General features: G+C 37.0%; 1 protein-coding gene across 45 annotated transcripts in view; it reads left to right on the top strand.

Annotated features, from left to right (window-relative positions):
* The window catches only part of MAGI1 (membrane associated guanylate kinase, WW and PDZ domain containing 1), a 678,422-nt gene that overhangs the window by 575,973 nt on the left and 81,446 nt on the right, over nt 1-21,003 (top strand). For 27 of the 45 annotated variants that reach the window (XM_077993283.1, XM_077993301.1, XM_077993277.1 and 24 more), the window contains 5 exons: nt 1,261-1,343; nt 6,351-6,386; nt 11,584-11,641; nt 14,783-14,928; nt 17,556-17,648. In XM_077993283.1, coding sequence (XP_077849409.1) covers nt 1,261-1,343; nt 6,351-6,386; nt 11,584-11,641; nt 14,783-14,928; nt 17,556-17,648 — 416 coding nt within the window. The remainder of the gene's footprint in view (nt 1-1,260; nt 1,344-6,350; nt 6,387-11,583; nt 11,642-14,782; nt 14,929-17,555; nt 17,649-21,003) is intronic. The other 18 variants (XM_077993285.1, XM_015130467.3, XM_077993281.1 and 15 more) reach the window with 1 other exon arrangement.

Here is a 21,003-nt window from a genome sequence, read left to right as displayed (position 1 = left end):
ACTTCTCTCATAGGGTTATTGTAAGGATTAAATAAATTTTAACATGTAAAAGAATAGATTCTGGCAGTCATATGTGGTCACATTAAGTAGGATTGGTGGTGGTGATGGTGGTGGTTGCTATATTACCTTTTGTAATTTTTATTTTAACACAGTTGATATGACGTGTTTACATTTGCAGATTCTATTTTTCTCTTAAGCCGTGTATTTTTTTTTAACAATTAGTAAGATTTGAATCAAAAATAAAGAACTTTGGCAACCCCTCTGCCCTGCCAACTCCCAAATTTACAACCGAAATGTCACAATTCAAACAAAGTTTTAAATTACTGCCTAAACTTAATTTTTAAAAAATTTCTTGTTTTCATGTCTAGTTTGTAGCCAGAACTACTGGACTGGAGTTGTTTGCCTCACCCCCTTAGCTGCATAGTGCCCTGGGGGCTCAAGCAGAACTTTGTCCCAGCCACTACTTTGGGAAGCACAAAGGCTGAATGCTTCCAGCCATTCTGGTGACATTTCTAACATGATTGAATGACGATATCTTTGGGAATGTGTCTGTATACTTTCAGATCTGCAGGGCCCCAGTCACCATCTGTTGAAATACTTCATCTAGAATTGAACTATACTCCTTAGAAGGCAGTTGAGTGACATATTTAGCCTCTCCAAGCTTATCCTCGGCCCAGATTCTATTTATGACGAGTAATTGGGGGCTGCCATCATTATGTCCAAAGCATAATTTAGGACACTGTGATTTAATGATGTATATTGGCAGTTTTGAGTCATTTATGTGAATTGAGGTAGTTCATGCTGTCAGGAGAATTCTTATGTAATATAATGAATGAAATAGCAGCCCTCTTTGTGAGTTTCAGCATCCAAGATTCAAATCATAGTTAAATTTAAAATAAATTGAAGTTTTCTCTGTGACAAATGCGAAGTCTAAAATAATCTAGACAAGGGTAGATGGTATAGGCAAGGGGTATCATTTGCAACTCATTTTTCAAAAATGAAACTGGTATTACTTTTTAAGCTTTCAGTAATTGAATAATCATATGTTAGGTAAGTAAAAAGCCTACCTAAGACCCTCCCCAAGCAATTTTATAATTCTAAACTCAGGCCGTCTTCTGGTTTGGATTTGCTGTTAGAAAGTATCTTTGTTGTGGTTAAGGAAGAAATATTCAAGACTGTGTAATTCCATCATGGGCTTCTTGCTTTTTTTTTTGTTTGTTTTTTTCAAACAAATTCCTTATTTTTGTTTCTGGATTGCAGCCATAATACGAAAACAACATCTTGGTTAGACCCTCGGTGCCTGAACAAGCAGCAGAAGCCTCTGGAAGAGTGTGAAGATGATGGTAAGGGGCCAGGCAGGTCTTGGGTTAAGTGAATTGGGGGCACTGTTCACATGTGCAAATTTTAAAGAGTCGTAGCCAGGTCAGTCGGGTCTTAGGTTGAGTTTTTAAAAGGTAATCCAATTTCTGCTAAATGGACTGTGGTTTACAAAAGCCAGGAGGAAAGTCAGAGTTGTTTCAAGAGAAGAATTTGTTTACACATGAAGACAGATGCATACTAATATCTCCATTAGGAGCAGAACAGTCAAACTGTTCAAATGAAGATACATCCTCTGTCTTCAGGAACTTAGAGAAAATTCTAGAAAGTCTCTAGGAATAAAGAAATCAGAGATGCTCTGGTCACTCACACATTCTCAGCTTTAACCCTACCTTTTAAAAGTCTTAGGGGAAAAAGTTGGGAGTTTTTCTTGAACTCTACTTATTTCACATACTTCCCTAGTCTTGGAGGTAGGGGAAACAGATCTAGATACATTTGAGAATCTCTGTGTAACTTACAGTATACCCACAATACGTAGTAAGTGTATTCTTTTGAGACAGAGGTTGAGGTGTTACCTAGAGCACCACTCTCCCTGTTAATCTTGGAAATGAACTAACGGGCTGTAAGAGCTTTAGTTGAAAAAGTTCATTTCAAGGCTTTGGGTTTTTAAATTACTTCTCCAAAATGAAAAAAAAAAAAATTAAAACAGAGCTACTGTGTCCCTTTTCAGTACACCAACGTCTATCCCAAGTTTTACCAAAATTATTTTTTGATGTGGAAAAATGAAACGGGAAATGGTTTGCTTTGCTCTGCTTTGCTACTCATTATTCAAGTCTGGCATGTGAATTAGTAGTATAAATATTAAATATGTATTTTACTGTAAGATAACAGAATGTTATTAATTTGTCCTATAGTACAGAATTGTTGTATATATAAACTTGAAGATTTTTTGAAAATGCAAGGCAGTAAAGTATGATACTGTCAAAACCTTGTACTCCACAATCCTTCTATTATACATGGTTTTCAGATTACATTAAATGACGTAGACTATTGTGTCGGTATTTATCTGAGTTACTTAAAATGGAAACAAAAGTCCTTCTAACTTAGGAGGCATGACCAAGATGCTTGTTTTATTTTGGTTGCTTTGTTTCATTCCTGAAGAAGGAATAGAACAGGTTCATTCAGCTGTGGTGTTTTGCATGCCTGGGAGATAATGGACTGTACTGATTATTTCAGTATTCTGTTTAACATATAATACCAGTTGAGTATCCCTGATCCCAAAATTTGAAGTCCAAAATGCTCCAAAATTGGCCAGGCATGGTGTGGCTCACACCTGTAATCCCAGCACTTTGGGAGGCTGAGGCAGGAGGATCACTTGAGCCAAGGAGTTTGAGACCAGCCTGGACAACATAGTGAGATCTTGACTCTACAAATAATAAAACAGAAATTAGCTGGGCGTGTTGGCATGTGCCTGTGGTCCCAGCTACTTGGGAGGCTAAGACAAAAGGATCACCTGAGCCCAAGAGTAGGAGGCTGCAGAGAGCTGTGATTGTGCCACTACACTCCAGCCTGGGTGACAGAGAGAGACCCCGTCTTAAAGAAACAAACAAAACAACAACATGCTCCAAAATACAAAACGTTTCGAGTGTCACCATGGTGCTCAAAGGAAATGTTCACTGGAGCATTTTCGATCTTGGATTTTCAGATTAGGGATGCTGAGCCAGTAAGTATATTACACAAGTATCTCCCAATCTGAAAATATGCAAAATCTGAAACCCTTTTGATTCCAACCATTTTGGATAATACTCAACCTGCACATAAATAACCAATTTTCAAAGATCAGAGCATAAAACACATTCAACCCTAAAACTTCGTGGAACAATAATTTAATCATTTGATGCCTTATGATTTTGAAAGCAATTTAGGCAGTCATTACCATAGGGTCTTCAATGTCAATATCCTTTCTGTAATTATTCTGGGAAGGTATGAAAATGCCTGTTAATACAATATTATAAATGATAGAATATTGCAATAGCTTTTTCTGAGAAAAACTGTACATAGATTAAAAGTATTGAATAGAATTGACATTTTTGTTACCAAATCTAGTAATTTTTAATTCTTAAAATTATCTTTTTGTATTAATGTTATTTCCTTTGGAACAAGAATATATTCATACCAAATGCAATAAGTTTAGTAATCATCTCTTTAATATTAGAATTCATATATTCTGTTTCTAGTAGAAATTCTATGTGTATCTGTGTGCCTGTACACACAAACAGTATAAATATATAATCAGATTATGATAAGTATCAATTTGCGTTTTCTGTTGCCAGTTAACGCAAAGCTGCCTTGTTATTATTTATATTATAACACAAAGCAGAAAAGCATATTGGTTGCAAATATTGCCCCTGTATTTCTTTCTGTTCTCTGTAGGTCATACATATGGGGTGTAACAGTATAGCATCATACTTAATTATTGTAAAGATTTAATATGTTCTATCTCATTTAATATTTAATTAAATATTAAATCACATAGATTTAATATTTCCTATCTCAGAAAATCGAGAAACTAGTTTGAGATTTTGATGTTAGTGAATGACTCCTTCTGTCATTGTTGTGTCCAGTTCAGTTAGAAGCCCTCAACCTTGCCTTTGAACTCCGGGCCAATATTTTAATCCACCTGATGGATAGTGTCAACGGTTGTCTCAAAGAGACTTCTGACTCAGTCATATTAAAACCATTAAAACTGATTATCTTTCCCCAAAATTTGGTCCTCTCTAAGTGTTTCCTGTCTCCATTCCTGGTAAATTTATGCATACTCAAAATTCCCCCTTGATCTGTCACTTTTTTTCACACCTATTTCTAACCTGTGAACCAGCTAAATTCACTTGGCATCCTAAATATCTCTTGGATCCATTCACTATTTTTTTCACCGCGTCTACCATTCTCCTCTGAGGTCATGCTCATCTCCCATACAGATTCTTTTCACTCTCCTTTTTGTGTTGCACTCAGAGCAATCTTTTAAAATGTAAATGTGATGATGTTATCAGTGACAACCTCCACAGGGTCTGCTTAGGAAATGCCAAGTCCATAGCTTGCTTCTCTGAGCCCTGTGCGGTCAACCTCTCTAGGTTTTCTCACACTATTTCTCTGCTCTCTGCTCTCTGCTCTTCATCCCCACTAGTCCTCATTGAGTTCCTGCCTCATGTCAGTTAAATGTGCATTTCTGTCTTAGAATACCCTTACATTTCACTATACTCTTACATTTCACAATAGTTATTGAATACTTTCTATATGTCACATGCATCCTAGGTATGCATATCCTTCAGGTTATATTTCAGGGAATTTTTCCATGACTTTGCCCCCAAAGATATGATTAGATCACTCATGTATCTTACTCTGTTGAGAACTTATCATGATTTTAATTTTAGTTTCATTCGTGTGAGCTTTGGATTTGTCTCCTATTCTGGAAAAGCAGAGATGTCTGATTGTGTTTTTTGAGACAGAGTCTCACTCTGTTACCCAGGCTGGAGTGCAGTGGCACGATCTCTGCTCACTGCAACCTCTGCCTCCCTGTTCAAGCAATTATCCTGCCTCAGCCTCCCGAGTAGCTGGGATTACAGGTGAGCGCCACATGCCTAATTTTTTTGTATTTTTAACAGAGTCGGGGTTTCACCATGTTGGCCAGGCTGGTCTCGAACTCCCAACCTCAGGTGATCCACCCACCTTGGCCTCCCAAAGTGCTGGGATTACAGGCATGAGACACCATGGCTGGCCCCTGATTGTGTTCGTTTTGATATGTCACCTAGCATAGTGACTGGCAAGACCTATTTATCATAGGTCTTGATAAATAACTACTGAAGAAGTGAACAAATGCTCCCAAAGACATTAGATAATATACAAGTGGGCATTTTCTCAGGTAACTTTGTGTAAATTAGATTCTCCTTTTAAGAAACAGTGCCAATCAAAACTTACCATTGGCATTGGGATCATTTTTAAATTAAGAGTTTACAAGGTGTCTAGGCCCATGTTGGTTATTTAAGTCAATCATTGATTGATTGGTTCATTCATTCATTCATCAACAAATATTTAGTACCTAACATGTGCAGAAAGCTACACTGGGCATTGATCCTATTGTGGTGGTGAAAACAGGCTCGATCCCTGTGTTTGTGAAGCTTATAGGAGCCACTTGCCCTATAGCTGGGGAAACATTAGGTATGAAATGATTTTTGTGTGTTCTCCTGTGTTTCCTTCTCAGTAATAAAATGTTTTACTGACAGCATGGAAAGGATTTGGACTTGTTTTGCTCACTGACATTTTTGAGGACATTTTAATTCTAATATTTCTGAGCTGCTTGACTTAGAAAGTGCGTGTGTGTGTGTGTGTGCGCGCGTGTGTATGTGTTCTCACAAAACCAATAAAATGCCTCCCAACACTCCTTCAGGGCAGTTTTCAAGGCTTTCTTCCTTGATATATTTTATCTTGACATAAGTCATCTTTCCAGCTCCTTTTTGAAAGACATCAAAGTTAGCTCATTATATAGTCCACACTCAATTTGACCTCACCTTCCATTTTTCAAGCAGCACTGTTACTTGTAAGTTAAATAATGCTTTAATTGTGAGTATAATTGCCTCACTGATTAGAGGATTATTGAAGGATTAAAAGGACTGATATTGAAAGTCTGACAGCTTTGTTTACTCCCAATAAGGTCTGTAATAAGTGACTTCCCACTTAAGAACATTGAAACCGCAAAGGTATTTGTCATCTTTTACAACCAATCAAATCCTATTTTGACATGCAAGGAAATGAGCCATATAATTATTTTGCCAATATCAGCTCTTCCTGTTTTGTGATTTACACTGAGGTTGCGAGTTTACTATCCAAGCCAATGAAATAAGCCACAATGCAGGTAAGGACGAACTAGAGTGATGTGTTTGCTGCTGTTTTCCTGAGGAGATTTCCTTTCTTGGTGCTGGTGTCTGAATTTTGCTTTCTCTCTTTTCTGTCTCATTCCTGCTATTCCTTTGGAGAAGAAGGGGTACACACCGAGGAGCTGGACAGTGAACTAGGTAAACCCTTCCTGCCTGCTGCTACTGCATGACACGTGCATGACATGACCTGCATGGTTTTTTCCCCAGTGAATTGCTTAATCCCTCTGTTTCTTTAGTTTGCACTCCTCCAGTTATGATTTTTGTTTTAGTTTATCCAGGAAAGGTCAGTCTCACAACCTGCGTGTCTGACTGCAGGCATCACGCAGAGTTGTAATATATTATGTTTACAAATAAAATGTCTGACTGAACAGAGACTAGAACGAGAGTTAGCAAACTGGTAATAGGTAGTCTTGTGAAGTGAGGATTGGGAAAGAACCGAAGAGATGCTTGCTGTGTCCCTTGAACTTTTGTGTAACCTGTCTCAGTCTTATTTCTTTATTTGTTTAGTGTGGATGGTTATTTGGGTAATACAAAAAAGCCAAGCAGAACAAACAAAAATCTATTAACACTAGTTTAAGGAGCATTATAGGAGCACTTGCAATAAAAGAAGGTCACTGAGGAATTGAATAGTTAAGACTTAGGATCATGTTGTTATTACATCACAGACCACATGTTGTTGACCTTGCCGTTATAGTGAGTGGTTGTTTATATAATGATGCAGCACCTATATGTACTGTTTGCCTTCGAGTTGTGTCAATACAAATCAAGTCTTGACTACTCTAGTTATTGTTTAGGAATAATTCATGCTAGCAGATGATGCCAAATTCTTGTTTCTTTGCTATTGGAATATATTGAATTATGTTCGCTATTAAGTTCAGGCCTTTTATGTTCAACCTTGAACAACATTAAAATTAGCTTGCATTCCATCAGATACATTTACTGATGGATAGATAGGAAAGCATAAATTTCAGCTAAATTGCAGATGAAAGCCTCGGCTGATGGGAAGATTCTTTAGCAATTGAATATTGTTTAAGTAGAAGATTGTTTAACATCAGTATGAGTGGAACTGTAGTAAGATTATTGAATCTGCCTGGCATTTTTGAGATTGCCTGAAGACCTGAAAATATAAATCTATTTAATACAGATTATTGTATTCATTTGGTTTTCTTTATTTTTGTTACATGAGATAAAGATAATCTGTCTTGGTTGGCTAGAATTATGATAGAATAGAACCAAGCTCTGTTTTTTGTAACATTTGAAACGTACCTGTTGTAATTGATGCACATGCCAACAATGGTCGATAACTATTGATCGATCTATTTTTAAAGATGTTTAATAAGTTGTCTTTGTGGTCATTGTGAGAGGAATGACTTAAGGTTCACCCTGAATGATAGAACAATTTGAAACTAATTTGATCGAAAAAAGAAATTGTCAATCCAATGATATTAGTTAAAGTAATTGAAAGAGACAGAAATAGGTTTTCCAGACACAAAATGAGTGTCTTAATCATTTGTTCAGCCGATTTCAACTACTCTTGCTACCTGAGTAATATGTGTGAGAGATCGCTCTGCTGTCTGCTGGCAGCCAGTGGAGATAGCACAGCTGTGTACAGGGGCACAACCTTATTTGCTTCTCTGGAAATTTGAATTTGAAATTTTCAGGAAAGATGTTTCTGCATTTTACCCATATGTAACTGTGATATCGTGGAGACTTGCTTATGCTGTTAAAGACTCTAAACATGAGTTGTCTTGGCTTTCTCTGGGTTCAGATCAAGCTGTCTGACTCCCCTGCTTACTGGCTATGCAAACTTTGAGAAGCTATTCACCTTCTTTTAGCTTCCCTTTCCTTATCCATAAAGAGGGGCCGAAACAGGAGCTCCCATGGTCCTTATGAGGTGATTTAATGAAAGTGTGTTTTATTATTTGTCCCTGTGATCAACACATGCTATTAGCTATTTGCAGCTTTATTATTTATTACCTAATTCCCTCTTCTTGGATTTTTCCATACTTCCTTATGGTACTTTTATCCATTAACACAGCGCAAGGGAGGAATGTGTTGTATACTATAGAAATGACCCAAATGTGTTCTTGTAGGAAGGGTAGAGATAAAAAAAAAAAAAAAAACCTTTGATTTTTGCCTGCACATGTCCACTGTGTAAAGAGTAGCACACGTGCGCACACACTGTTTTCTGTTGCATTCACTTCAGATTCTGTTGACAAGCTCACTGCTCATTTTCTTAATAAGAGGGTCCTAATTTCAAACAATAGCAACTGTCAGGTTTTCAGTGAACAATGCAATTCCAGATGTGACAAGGAAACCCTCTTTGTAATCGGCCTCTGAGAGGCGTGGGCAGTTGGCTTGGGTGTTGGACACAGATCATTTGATTATAGAGTTGTCATTTCTGAACTCTGTTGTTTGAGCTGGGTCAGTTGCTCCATTATGTACTTTGGTTTGCAGAATTTATCACGTCCTCTGCAGACATCTCCCCAGAATTAAAAAGCACCTGCAGAACCTTCTTTTGGAATTATAGGGTGTTCGTATGGTGAAACCAACTAGGGGGGATAGAGCCAAGAAAATAAGTTCTTCTCCCAACCAAAACTAAGTCACAGTTTTGAAATGTATCTCTGGTTTTGAACATGATTTTCAATCTATACACAGACAAATCTCTTTGAAAAGAAATTAGAACCTTTGCTCAATATTTGCTCTGTGAAGACAAAATAGTGCAGCATGAGATTTTCAGAGGCAGGAGTAGCAAGTACACAGGCCACAGACATCTGTCTTACTCCTTTTGTGCTTTCCTGGAGCAGCTGCGATTTGTGGGCACTTTCTATGTACCAGGAACTGTGCTAAGTGTTTAGAAGTATCCTTGTTTAATCCACTACTGACTTTTGAGGTAAACCCAGGGGAAAGATATGGTTCAGAGATGTTAAGTAAGTAGCCCGAAGCCACAGAGTAGTAGGCCTAAATGAAAGAACTAAAGCTCAGTCTTATATCTGGGCAATGCCAAAAGGATCTTAGCCACCTGAAATCTCTGTGATAGGTTGTGCAGTCTCATCTGCTCCCTGACTGTGGTTAGTCATATGAGGATTCCTTTTTAAGAGTCTTTAGAGTGTTTGCTTAAAAAATTATAATGTCATTATTTTCTGGACTTAAATATTTTCTACCTTTTTCAGTTTTTTTAGAACCAAATGGCAAATTCTAGGACAAACATCTTCCTATTTAAAATCGATGACCCATTTCTATTTTAAGCATTAGGAGACTAATTTCTATGATTAAGTTAATCACCACATTGGAAGTGAGAAACTATCTTTTCAGTTTCTGGAGTTTGCTCATCTGTTCCAAAAGATGTGTTTAAACTGACGAGTGTCCAGAGATGCTAGTTGACTGGCCCCATCTTTCAACTCTAGAATATTAAGTTGTTGACTAGGCACTAGGAAAGAAGTCACGGGTACCTTCTTTTCTAGTACTCTCCTCGGATCTCCATCAAAGCACTACCACGTGGCTGAATTTTCTGCTTAGATGATGCACTTGGCGTTTGTCTTCGTGTCCCTGATGCCTAACATACCCTCAGGCAAACAGTAGGCATTCAACAAATGTTTGTCAAATTAATAATTGAGTAACTTGAAAGCTTAATATTTCCCCTGTTTTATCTAAAGATAATCAGGCCACATATTTCAGGTTGCAGATTTTGAAAAGAGATGGTGTTTCTGTGGAACTTAATGCAGTCTCCTCACACCCACCCACCCTTCTGCCCTGTACAAATATATGACTGTGCACCAATTTGCATTTTTTTAATCTTCGATTTCCCAACTCTTTGGAAATATTTTCCTGGTTCATTTTCATTTAAATGGTAATTTCCAGCTTTGTAAGGGGCAAGCATTTCCCAGGCATTTAATTTGCATCGGTCCGCAAGACTCAGTATATAAAAATGCCGAGTTGTATCAACATCTGCAAATTGGACCTGTCTTGCATTTTAGTAGCTTATGTGTCCTACAAGTCAAAGACTTCTTTAAAACCTGCTAAATGTTTTTTCTTTTTAATTTAGAAGAAAAGAGGGGAAAACCTGTCTCTTTGTTTGCAAACAAGTAACATGTGGAGCAAAAACCATGAAATTAATGTCTCTTGATGTGCAGCCAAATCTGAACAAAACATAAACTTTAAGTAATTAGTCTGTATAAGTTTGTGTGCATGTGCATGGCTCCACCTCAGTCTGGAACTGTTTGTAGCATATGTAAGCCTTCTGCCCTGATGACATGATCATTATTTAAATTAGTGACCACATGATTCCTTGAATTAAACAAAAATCTATTTCAAATATTTCAAGTCTGTAGTATTCTATCAAAGTTGGTCTTAATACCTACTTCTAGGACTAATTATTCACTTTAGAGTGTGGTGTTACGTAAGTTTGCCTTGACTACATATCAGGGAAGCTTTAAAATTAAGTTGAATAACTGTTGTTCTACCTGAAAGGGTTGTTGAATGACAAAAAAAACACAACCTAGTCCCTTCTTTCACCAAGTAAAATAATGTGGTGCAGTGGGCCTTTCCACAACAGATTCCTGTTCAGACAGAACTATTACCTGTTTAATAAAGTTTTGGCCTTTGATATGAAACCTTAGGAAGTTCTGTAGAGCGTGGTTGAGTTTTCAGAAAGGCACATACATCCCCTAGTGTGATGGTACCACCACATTTAAAGAAATAAAATCGTCCACCTTAGATAATGAGCTTTCCGGGATCAGGAGCTGTGTTACTGCTTTCACAGGTTAAGTGCTGGAAACGATGGGCCAGCCTAGAGATAGCAATTGAGTGATAGATGTGTGCAGTTAAAAAACCCAACTACATTTTCATTAGGAACAAGGAGAAAATAAGATGCAGATTTTATTTTATTTCAAGGAGAGCAAAGCAACACTACTGTACTGAAAATGAAACATTAATTTTCATCCATTTTTGCTTGTGTAATAAGATGGCCTAGAAACAAAATGAGAAAACTGTGAACATTTAAGATAGGAACTATGCATTCAAGGCAAGTTTAACCTATATTTTCATTAAAATCTAATTTAATAGTGATTTAGAATAAAGGCATCCGGGGCTGCATTTTATTAAATTTTATTTTCTTGCATTAAATACCAGTCAGTAGATGAAGAATTGCTCTTCATGTAGAAAAATACACTGATAAAATAATAGATACTTTTTTTTTTTGGTTAGGATATACAGTTTTAATTGGATTTAAAGCATTTTTATGAGTCTTTCTCTTTTTGCCTAACTCAGTTGTTGAAAATACCCAGGCTCTTCAATAATATGCTCTTCTTGCCGTAAATGTTCTTTTATTTTTCAGAACTGCCTGCTGGTTGGGAAAAGATTGAAGACCCTGTCTATGGTATCTACTATGTAGAGTAAGTGCCCATTCACAATCCACACATTAGTTTATACCTCTCTATAATTATGTACATTTGTGTTAAGTACAGCCTGACATCATTAAAAGGCACAAATCAATTAACAGTGTTAATTTTATGATGAAAATATGTATGCATATTTTAATGAATGAGAAAATATTCAATAAATCTGAAAATAGCAAATCATATTATTAAATTCACATGGGCAGGATCCATGTCTTTTGTTCGCCACTGCATCACAAAGGCCCAACATGGTCCTGGCATATGGCAGGTACTTGATGAGTATTAGTTGAATGAATGAATGAGAAAAGCCAGGATTCAGTAGACCAGATGAAGAGGGATTGTTTATCTTTACAAGGAGTATCTGATTTGTCTACTTTTTGCTCTGCCCAGATCTGAACTCCTTAGCGATTACTTCTTTATTCATTCATACATTCCAAAAGGTTCAGCCAGGTAATTTATGAAATGTTGCCAGGATTGAGGAGGAAATGGAGAACTAGCCTAGGATGCAGACCTTGTGTGTTTCTTTGTTTCTCTCTTGTCTGAGGTTCTTGTTTCCCATTTTTAAAAGTCTAAAACCCTCGTGACTTCTTTATTGTGTGCCTTATTCTAGCATTGGGCTCCCACTTTTTCCTTTCATCAAAACTATTGATTGATAGGATGATACTAAAAGAAACCAAAGGTTAGGCCATTGAAAAAAATAAATAAATAAATAAAAATTTTAAAAAAGCTTTGTATTATATAACTTCCTCTGAGAAAAATGAGAGGTAACAAATAAAAGTTCCTTCAAAAGAAGCGAATGCCATATAAATGTTGTAGAAACATAATCCTACCTGCCACACTGAAGATGTAACTATCATATTTTCTTTCCTTTTTGCTGCTGGTGATGAAAAGTCATTTGTATAATACCCTGGTGATAAGAACGTAAGACAAAAAAAGTGCCAGGCCATAAAATAGATGCCCAGCATCTTATTGTAAAAATTATGAGTTCAATATAGCAAGTGTCCTTGGCCAATACTAACTTTCACCTCCACTTTGCCTGACAAGAGGGATTGGTAATATGGGGCATCAGAAAGGCAAACTTGGCTGTCCCTCTGACCCTCAGAAAATAAATTTCTATTGTGTGCCCCAAAGATCATCTTTCTCACAGATGTACTGTGGGGTTTTTACTAGATGAAGCTCATTTTGAATTGTCCCTCAACTAGTTTATGCATTAAGAGAGAGCAGGAACAGATGACAAAAGCTTTGATGGGTGAAGACACAAGTTGTTATCTTACCATGCAGTTCTCCCTGTGTCTTTTCAGACTTATGTGCCTGTTAATGATAGACCATTTCTTAGAATGAAATTGTTGCAAGAATTAGGAAATAAACATGTAGGCCTTTAATAGAAATTAAGAGCAATCAGTCTATCCATTCTATTGATAAGCCTGCTTAAAAAAATAAAGCCTAGCTTTTTAAAAAACTTAAGAGTTCTAAATAATCATAATAGTATGCTTCTAAACTTCTAATAAACTATTATTTTGAATTAAGAAAATAAGTCCGGGCATGGTGGCTCATGCCTGTAATCCCAGCATTTTGGGAGGCCAGAGGACGTGGATCACTTGAGGTCAGGAGTTCAAGACCCGCCTGGCCTGCATAGTGAAACCCCATTTCTACTGAAAATACAAAAATTAGCCAGGTATGGTGATGCACACTTGTAATCTCAGCTACTTGGGAGGCTGAGGCAGGAGAATCGCTTGAACCTGGGAGGCAGAAGTTGCAGCGAGCCAAGATCGCACCACTGCACTCCAGCCTGGGTGACAGAGAGAGACTCTGTCTCAAAAAAAAAAAAAAAAAGAAAAACATATATGTATATGCTTACGTTGTGTGTGTGTATATATGGTGTATATATGTGTGTATATATACATATATATGGTGTGTGTGTATATATACACACATATACATATATATGGTGTGTGTGTGTATATATACATATATATACACACACACATACACACACATATATGGTGGCGTGTGCCACCATACCCGGCTAATTTTTGTATTTTTAATAAAGATGGGGTTTCACCATGTAGGCCAGGCTGGCCTCAAACTCCTGACCTCATACGTTTGTGTGTGTGTGTATATACATATATATACACACATATGTGTGTGTGTGTATATATACATATATATACACACATATGTGTGTGTGTATATATACATATATATGTGTGTGTATACATATATGTATACACGTGTGTATGCATATGTATATATGTATACACACACACGTGTACATACACTAAATAAGGCCATAGCAAAAAAAATTTGTATATGTATGCATATATAGAGGTGTGTGTATGTGTGTGTGTATTTTTCATTTTGCCATGCAGGGCCTAATTAGTTTTGTAGCCATCTAAGTGTTTGGATCTTTGTCATTTTGAGCACATCACGTCTACTTAGTTAACTTTATTTGGAGTCTCTCTGCCTAAGGCCTGTACTTTTAATTGTGCCTCCATGTTTAGTGATCAAAATAGTTAACAGATGTGAGTCGAGTTCTTTGTTTAACTTCATTGTTTGGATGAATGCTTATGCTTCTGTGAACCCTACTGTAGACACAGCAGTTCTGGCATTGTATGTTATAGACAGTGTCACACAGCCATGTTAATCTTATTTTTCAATAATTCCTTAATCTACTTCTTGTTGAATTAAAGCAGCTTCCCCTGTCAGGTGGTATCTTGGACATTTGGAAGGGGGTCAGTGGTTAAAATCCTGGGATTTGAAAGCAGAAAACCCTGAGTTTGCATGCCTGTTTACTGCTTACTAGCTATATTATGCTAGATGAATTATTTAACTGCCCAGACACTTACTTTCCTTATTCATAAGATATGAATAAAAATAGGACTTACCTCCTGGCATTTACTGAGGAGTTTTAAATAAAATGCATATAAAACTAGTAGCCAGTGCTTAGTGCATATAAGCAGTCAGTAATGGAAACTTTTCACTTTTATTTCCTCTTTCTAACTGAGCATTTTAACACACAAGGGTTAGCATCTCAGACCACCTGCTTTGCTCAGTTTGAATCCAGGGACTTGGTCTGACTGGCATTTTGCTGGTGGGATGAAGTGTTTCAAGCTGAATACTATTTGCTGTCTTCCCCAGCCACATCAACAGGAAGACGCAATATGAGAACCCAGTTCTTGAAGCCAAACGGAAGAAGCAGCTTGAGCAGCAGCAGCAGCAACAGCAGCAGCAACAGCAGCAGCAGCAGCAGCAGCAGCAGCAGCAGCAGCAACAGCAGACAGAAGGTTGGCCTCTTTCCTCGAGGCTTTTTCTTGAGCAGGGGAGCATGGGGCGAAATCTGAGCGCTGACACCCTCGTGTGGTCAGAACTGGCCTTGATGATTGAGTCCTCTCTTGCCACACTGAAGAGTTAATGTCCTGTGGGGAGGAAGAGAACTCCATCTCCATGTTCCTCTGGATGGCCAAAGTGGAGATCCTAATTCAAAGGCACCCAAATCTCCCCTTTAATTTAGAAAGGAGCATCGTTAGATCAGAGAACTTTGGGGAAGTTGTTCTCTCGCCCCCGCAGTATTTGCATTGCAACTGGTAGCTAAATCCAAACCACTTTTAGCATTTTTACTTTAAGTGGAGTTACTGGGCATGAAACTAACTTTTAATTTTAGGAACATTACATGCAAAGAATCAGAAAGAGCTGGTAGTTTGGGGTGCTTTTTAAAAATTACAGACTAATTCATGCTGTTTGTAAAAATATGGGCAGTTCAGGAGTATAGAACATTAAATTCTCCCCTGCTTGCCCCCTTCCCATTTTTGGAGATAAGCCCTGTGCAGAAATTTTCTAGGGATATACATATATGCATATTTTAACAAAAATCTTATAATAATTTATACATATATAGTATGTATGTGAGACCTCTTTTCTCACTTTTTATTTCTTGCACATATTTCAAAGTTAGCTAATATAGATTTAGCTTATACTTTTTAATGGTTACATAATGTTCCATTTTATGAATGCCTCTGTTTTATTTAGCCATTCGTTTATTACTAGATACTCTGGCTTTTCCCACTTTTTCATTCTGATCTTTTGGAATCATAGGCTTAATACTCTCCTCAATATAATATGTGAATATGAAACAGAATATCAAGTGTAGTGCTTCTGTTACTATAATATTGAATATAACAAATATAAACCATAGCCTACAGGTTGGCAAACTTTTTCTGTAAATAGCCAGATAATAAATATTTTAGGCTTCGTGATTCATACAGTCTCTGTTAGAACTACTCACTTCAGCCATTGTAGTATACAAATAGCTGTAGACAATACATAAATGAATAGATGTAGCTGTGTTCAAATAAAGCTTTATGGGCACTGTAATTTGAACTTCACGTCATTTTCATATGTCACAAAGTATTCTCTTTTTTGTTACTTTTCAACCATTTGAAAATGTAAGTTATTCTTGGCTCACAGGCTATATCTAAACAGGAATTGGCCCCAGATTGGCTAGTGGGCCATAGTTTGCCAACCACTGCCCCGGACTGTACAGTTTAGAGAGAGTAGGGTATGTATGTCTATGTATATTCACCCATTGAAATGTTATCTACCTTAGTCTCTTTTTTAGCTAAAAAGAACTCTTCTCATATACATTTAGTGGGTACAAATGCAGCTTTTGACACATGGGTATATTAAGTGGTGGTGAAGTGTGGAGTTTTAGTGTAGCCATTACCCAAATAGTATACATTGTACCCATTAAGTAGTTTATCATCCTTCATCCCCCTCCAACCCTTCCAAGTTGCCATGGTCTCTTATTCTACACTCCATGTCCATGAGTACACATTATTTAGCTCACACTCATAAGTGAGGACATGTGATATTTGACTTTCTGTTTCTAAGTTGTTTCACTTAAGATAATGGCCTCTAGTTCCATTCATGTTGCTGGAAAAGACATAAAATTTTATTCTCTTTTTTATGGTTGAGTAGTGTTCCATGGCATACATACCACATTTTCTTTATCCAGTCATCCACTGATGGACACTTAGGTTGATTGTGTATCTTTGCTATTGTGAGTAGTGCTGCAGTAAACATGCAAGTGTAGGTATCATTTTGATAGAATGATTTCTTTTTCTTCAGGTAGATACCCAGTAGTGGGATTGCTGGATTGTATGGTAGTTCTGTAGAGGGTGCAGTCATTTACATTCTCACTGACGGTGTATAAGCATTCCCTTTTCTTCACATCCTTATCAACATCTGTTATTTTTTGTCTAAAAAGAATTTTTTTAATGTATCTTTTCTGAGCTGATAAAACTTGGTAGGGTTAGAAAGTGCCGTTTGCAAATGAGAATGTACAATTGAAAGTGTTAGCTGAGCTGGAAGTGATTCTGGGGTGCCATCTCAAGGGTCACTCACTGTGAGTTATGTCTGGCCTTCCAAGGGGAATAAGATTACAATTAGGACCCAGGAATATTTGTAATCGGTCTCATTTGGATTTCAGAGATAGCAGAAGAGAGCACTATTAGCAATCTGCTGAAATCTACCTTCATCTTCCTCTCTACCTAAGCCAAGCTGGCCTCAGCAGCCCAGCTCATGTCTCAATCACATTAGAGAAATTTCTCCCTTATACACATGCCATTAGTTGGCTGTATATCTTTCCTGACAGTTTTTAACTGACGTTACTTTGGACTTTCCAGCCAGAGAGAACTGGAGTTTTTATTCATTATATCATAATATTTCTTTCTTAAAACGTCTTAGACAAGAAAAAAAGAGCTTCATACAGTGAGGTCAGATAACAACTTCTTTTTAATCTAAGCTATCTGCCCTTGGTTTATTGCTTTGGATATTATTAATAATAAGGGGAATCATAAGGAAGTCAATGAGCCATTTGAAGGAAAAATAGGAAACTTTCTTTTCTTTTTCATAGAATGGACAGAAGATCACTCAGCCCTTGTGCCTCCTGTTATTCCAAACCACCCGCCAAGCAATCCAGAGCCAGCCAGAGAAGCTCCACTTCAGGGTAAAGTACTTGTTTTTCTAATTGTGTTATGGTTTTAGCTCAAAATCTAATTTTTTTAAAGGTATTTTAAAAAGTGCAATCTTGTAACCCCCAAGTCATTCCTTTGATAGTGAAAACCATAAATAATAAAAGCAATGATAAATGTATTGTTAGACTTGTCAAGAAAAATTAGGAATCTTCCTGAATAATTTTTTTCCAACTATTTGTAATATTTTAAAAATAAAGACTACTTGTTAAATGATCATTCAAACCAACGTTTCTCAATGTCAGCACCATTGCCATTTTGGGGTAAGTAAATCTTTGTTGTGTGGGGCTGTCCTGGGCATTGTGAGATGTCCCCTGGCCACTAGATGCCAGTAGCACACAGCCCACCTCTCATTGTGACAAGGAAATTGTCCCCAGACATTGTCAGATGTCTCTGGGGAGCAAACCCATCCCAGAGATAGGAATCACTGATTTAGAGATCACAGATATTTAATAGTATGTTAAAAAAGATAAATCTGAAACTCAGCATTAGATATTTCAAGATTCTAGCCAACATATTAGGTTTTGTCTAAGACTTTCCTATAAATGCAAATGGTTTGATATTGTGTTTTCAGTTCTCATTCCCTATTCTTGCTGCAGTTTTGGTATTTATGCATGTTTACAACGTTTCAATGTATCTTGTTTGTTTACATTCACACATAGGATGAGGCCTTTATAGAGGATTATTCTTGAAAATTGGAAGTTCCAGAACCTTGCAACTTTCAGGCCTCATTACTCTTAAATTATAGAAAATATTTGTGTTTAGTTTTCTTTTTCTTTTAAACAAGCATCATGTTTGACAGAGTTGGGGAATGTTTGTGGTACAGAAGCAATAAAAATACTATAAAATTTTCCTTCCTTTCTGCATTTTAAAAGAGATTTAATTGTGTTAGATATAAAATGATAAGTAGAATAATTCATTTTTAAAATTTTAATTCCTTCATTATAATTTTCATAAGAAAGAAATTGTTTCTCTGCTAGCTGACATTGTCATGAGATTAGAATTAATATCAATTTATGTAAAATAATTTCAGGCATGAATATACTTTTTAATGGTGATAATGGCTTTAATAAAGATAGGATATAGTAGATAATAATATGTTGATTAATATTAGTATGACTGTGGATTCCTCAGTTTTGTGGGGTTTTTTGTAAATATAAAATTCCTTCTGTCGGCTTATGCCTTCTTACCTTCCCCTCTCTCACAGTAAGTTAGCCTCCTTTCAGTTCTTTTAACTAGCAAAACTGTGGACCGCTTCTGAGCCTTTGCAGAGGCTGTTCCTTCTATTTGCAGTTTTCTTTTCCTCCTACTTCTTACTCTGCTAACTCCTGTTCACCTCAGGTCTTTGCTAGATTCCCCTACCATGTTTACTCTTAACCATCCTGTACTTCACATTTATGAAATTTAACCGTTGTAACTAGTGTTCATTTATGTGCTATTATTTAAAAATAGTTTCCTCATTAGACTTTAAATCCTATGGAGACAAGAGACTGTGGTTCTCTGTTTTTTGTTTTTTCACTGTGAGATAATCCCAAACAAGGCATAATCCGTTGGTATCTATTTCTCATGACATTATTGAGTGAAACAGTATCCATCCATCTATCTATCCATCCATCCACATATACATATAGAATAGCCAACCAGACTTTCTTACATAACTATCTTAGAAATTAAGTAAATTAAAGCTATAAAGGTTCAGGTTCTGGGTGCCAAATGCTTAGTGCACCAACTAAGAATTGAGATGGTATTTATCTGTATTAGACACTTCATCTCAGATTCTTACTTTTCTTTCACTCAACCTTTTTTTCTTTTTCTTTTTTTCTCTTCTTCCTTACTTCCTTATATCTCTTCCTTATTTCCTTAGTCATCTAATGATTGACTAAGACATCCACTGGTGCCTTCGTTCAGGCTTCTATAACAAGTTGCCATAGACTAGGTGGCTTAAACAACGAACATTTATCTATCAGTTCTGGAGAGTCGGAAGTCGAAGATCAAAGTGCTGGCAGAGCCAATGTCCAATGAGGGTCCACTTCCTGGTTTACAGACGGCCATTTTCTCACCGTGTCCTCGCGTGGTGCAGAGTAGAGAGACAAAGGACTAGTCCTCTTCCTCTTCTTATAAGAATAAGCCCATCATGTGGGCTCCACTCTCATGGTATAATCACCTCCCAAAGGCCCCACTTCTAAATACCATTCAACAGTGTCTGGGAATGTTCAAGCTCATTGAACTTTCCTTGGGATTGACTCATTTATTCTTACAACCCTTCTACTGTGTAGTCTCTCTGTTGATCCACACCTTTCAAGCACCTTTATAATCTTTGGAATATAACTGATACCCAAGAAACCAGTTAAAATCCATACCATTTGACTCCAAGTTTTGATTTCAATAAACATTAACCTAGACTTAAGCCTCATTGGTTATAAGTCTGGGTTACCTGCCTACTGGTTAAGTGTCTTGATTAGCCATCTAGTGTTTAATCTTGGGCAGTATCTAGCGTTGACAGACTGTCAGGAAGAAGCCATATAGCTAATTTGGTTAGATTGTTTGGTAGTAATTTTGCCAAGTTCACAGGCCAACTAAATTCTCCCCGATCAAGGGTGTACTTCTAATCCCAGCAAGTGATAATTTGGAGATTTGCTCTTATGAAAACTCTCTAGCTTCAAGCTTATGCTTGGAGAGAGATTTTTGCAGCTACCCCTCTACCACACTCGCTCTACCACCACCACATTCAAAACAATAACTCATTTATTGAGCTCTTAATTATGTGCCAAGTACCTTCCTAGGCACTTTACCTACATTATCTGCCATGGTTGTTTCTCACAACTATCGTATGAAATAGGTATCATCATTACCTCCATTTATGTCTGTGATACTCTGGCAGAGAGGTTTAGTAACTTGCCCAAGGCCATATAGCCACTAAGTAGCAGAGCACAGATTTGAACACTATTCATGAGGAATAGTTTAACTTCTGGTTGAAAGGTTTTTGGCTGTTTTGGTTTTTGTGTGATACCTCATTTGTGTAGTCTAAATCTATGTTGTTCAGTATGGAAGCCGCTGGTTACATGTTGCCATTTAAATTTAAATAATTACAGTTAAAAAATAAAACAAAATCAGTTTTTCAGTCTCACTAGCCATATTTCAAGGGCTCAGTGGCTACATGTGACTAGTGGCTGCCATGTTGGACAGTGCAGACACAGAACATTTCCATCATCACAGAAAGTGCCATTAGACAGTACTGGTCTAGGGTATTTAAACAGTAGTGTCAAGAAGTGACATTTCTTTCCCCTCCCCTCAGCCTGGCAGGGAAACATGCACCTAAGGTTCATTCAG

This window comes from Macaca mulatta, chromosome 2 (genome assembly GCF_049350105.2).
Source record: "Macaca mulatta isolate MMU2019108-1 chromosome 2, T2T-MMU8v2.0, whole genome shotgun sequence".
Lineage (NCBI taxonomy): Eukaryota > Metazoa > Chordata > Mammalia > Primates > Cercopithecidae > Macaca > Macaca mulatta.
This window is presented reverse-complemented; position numbering and strand designations above follow the sequence as displayed.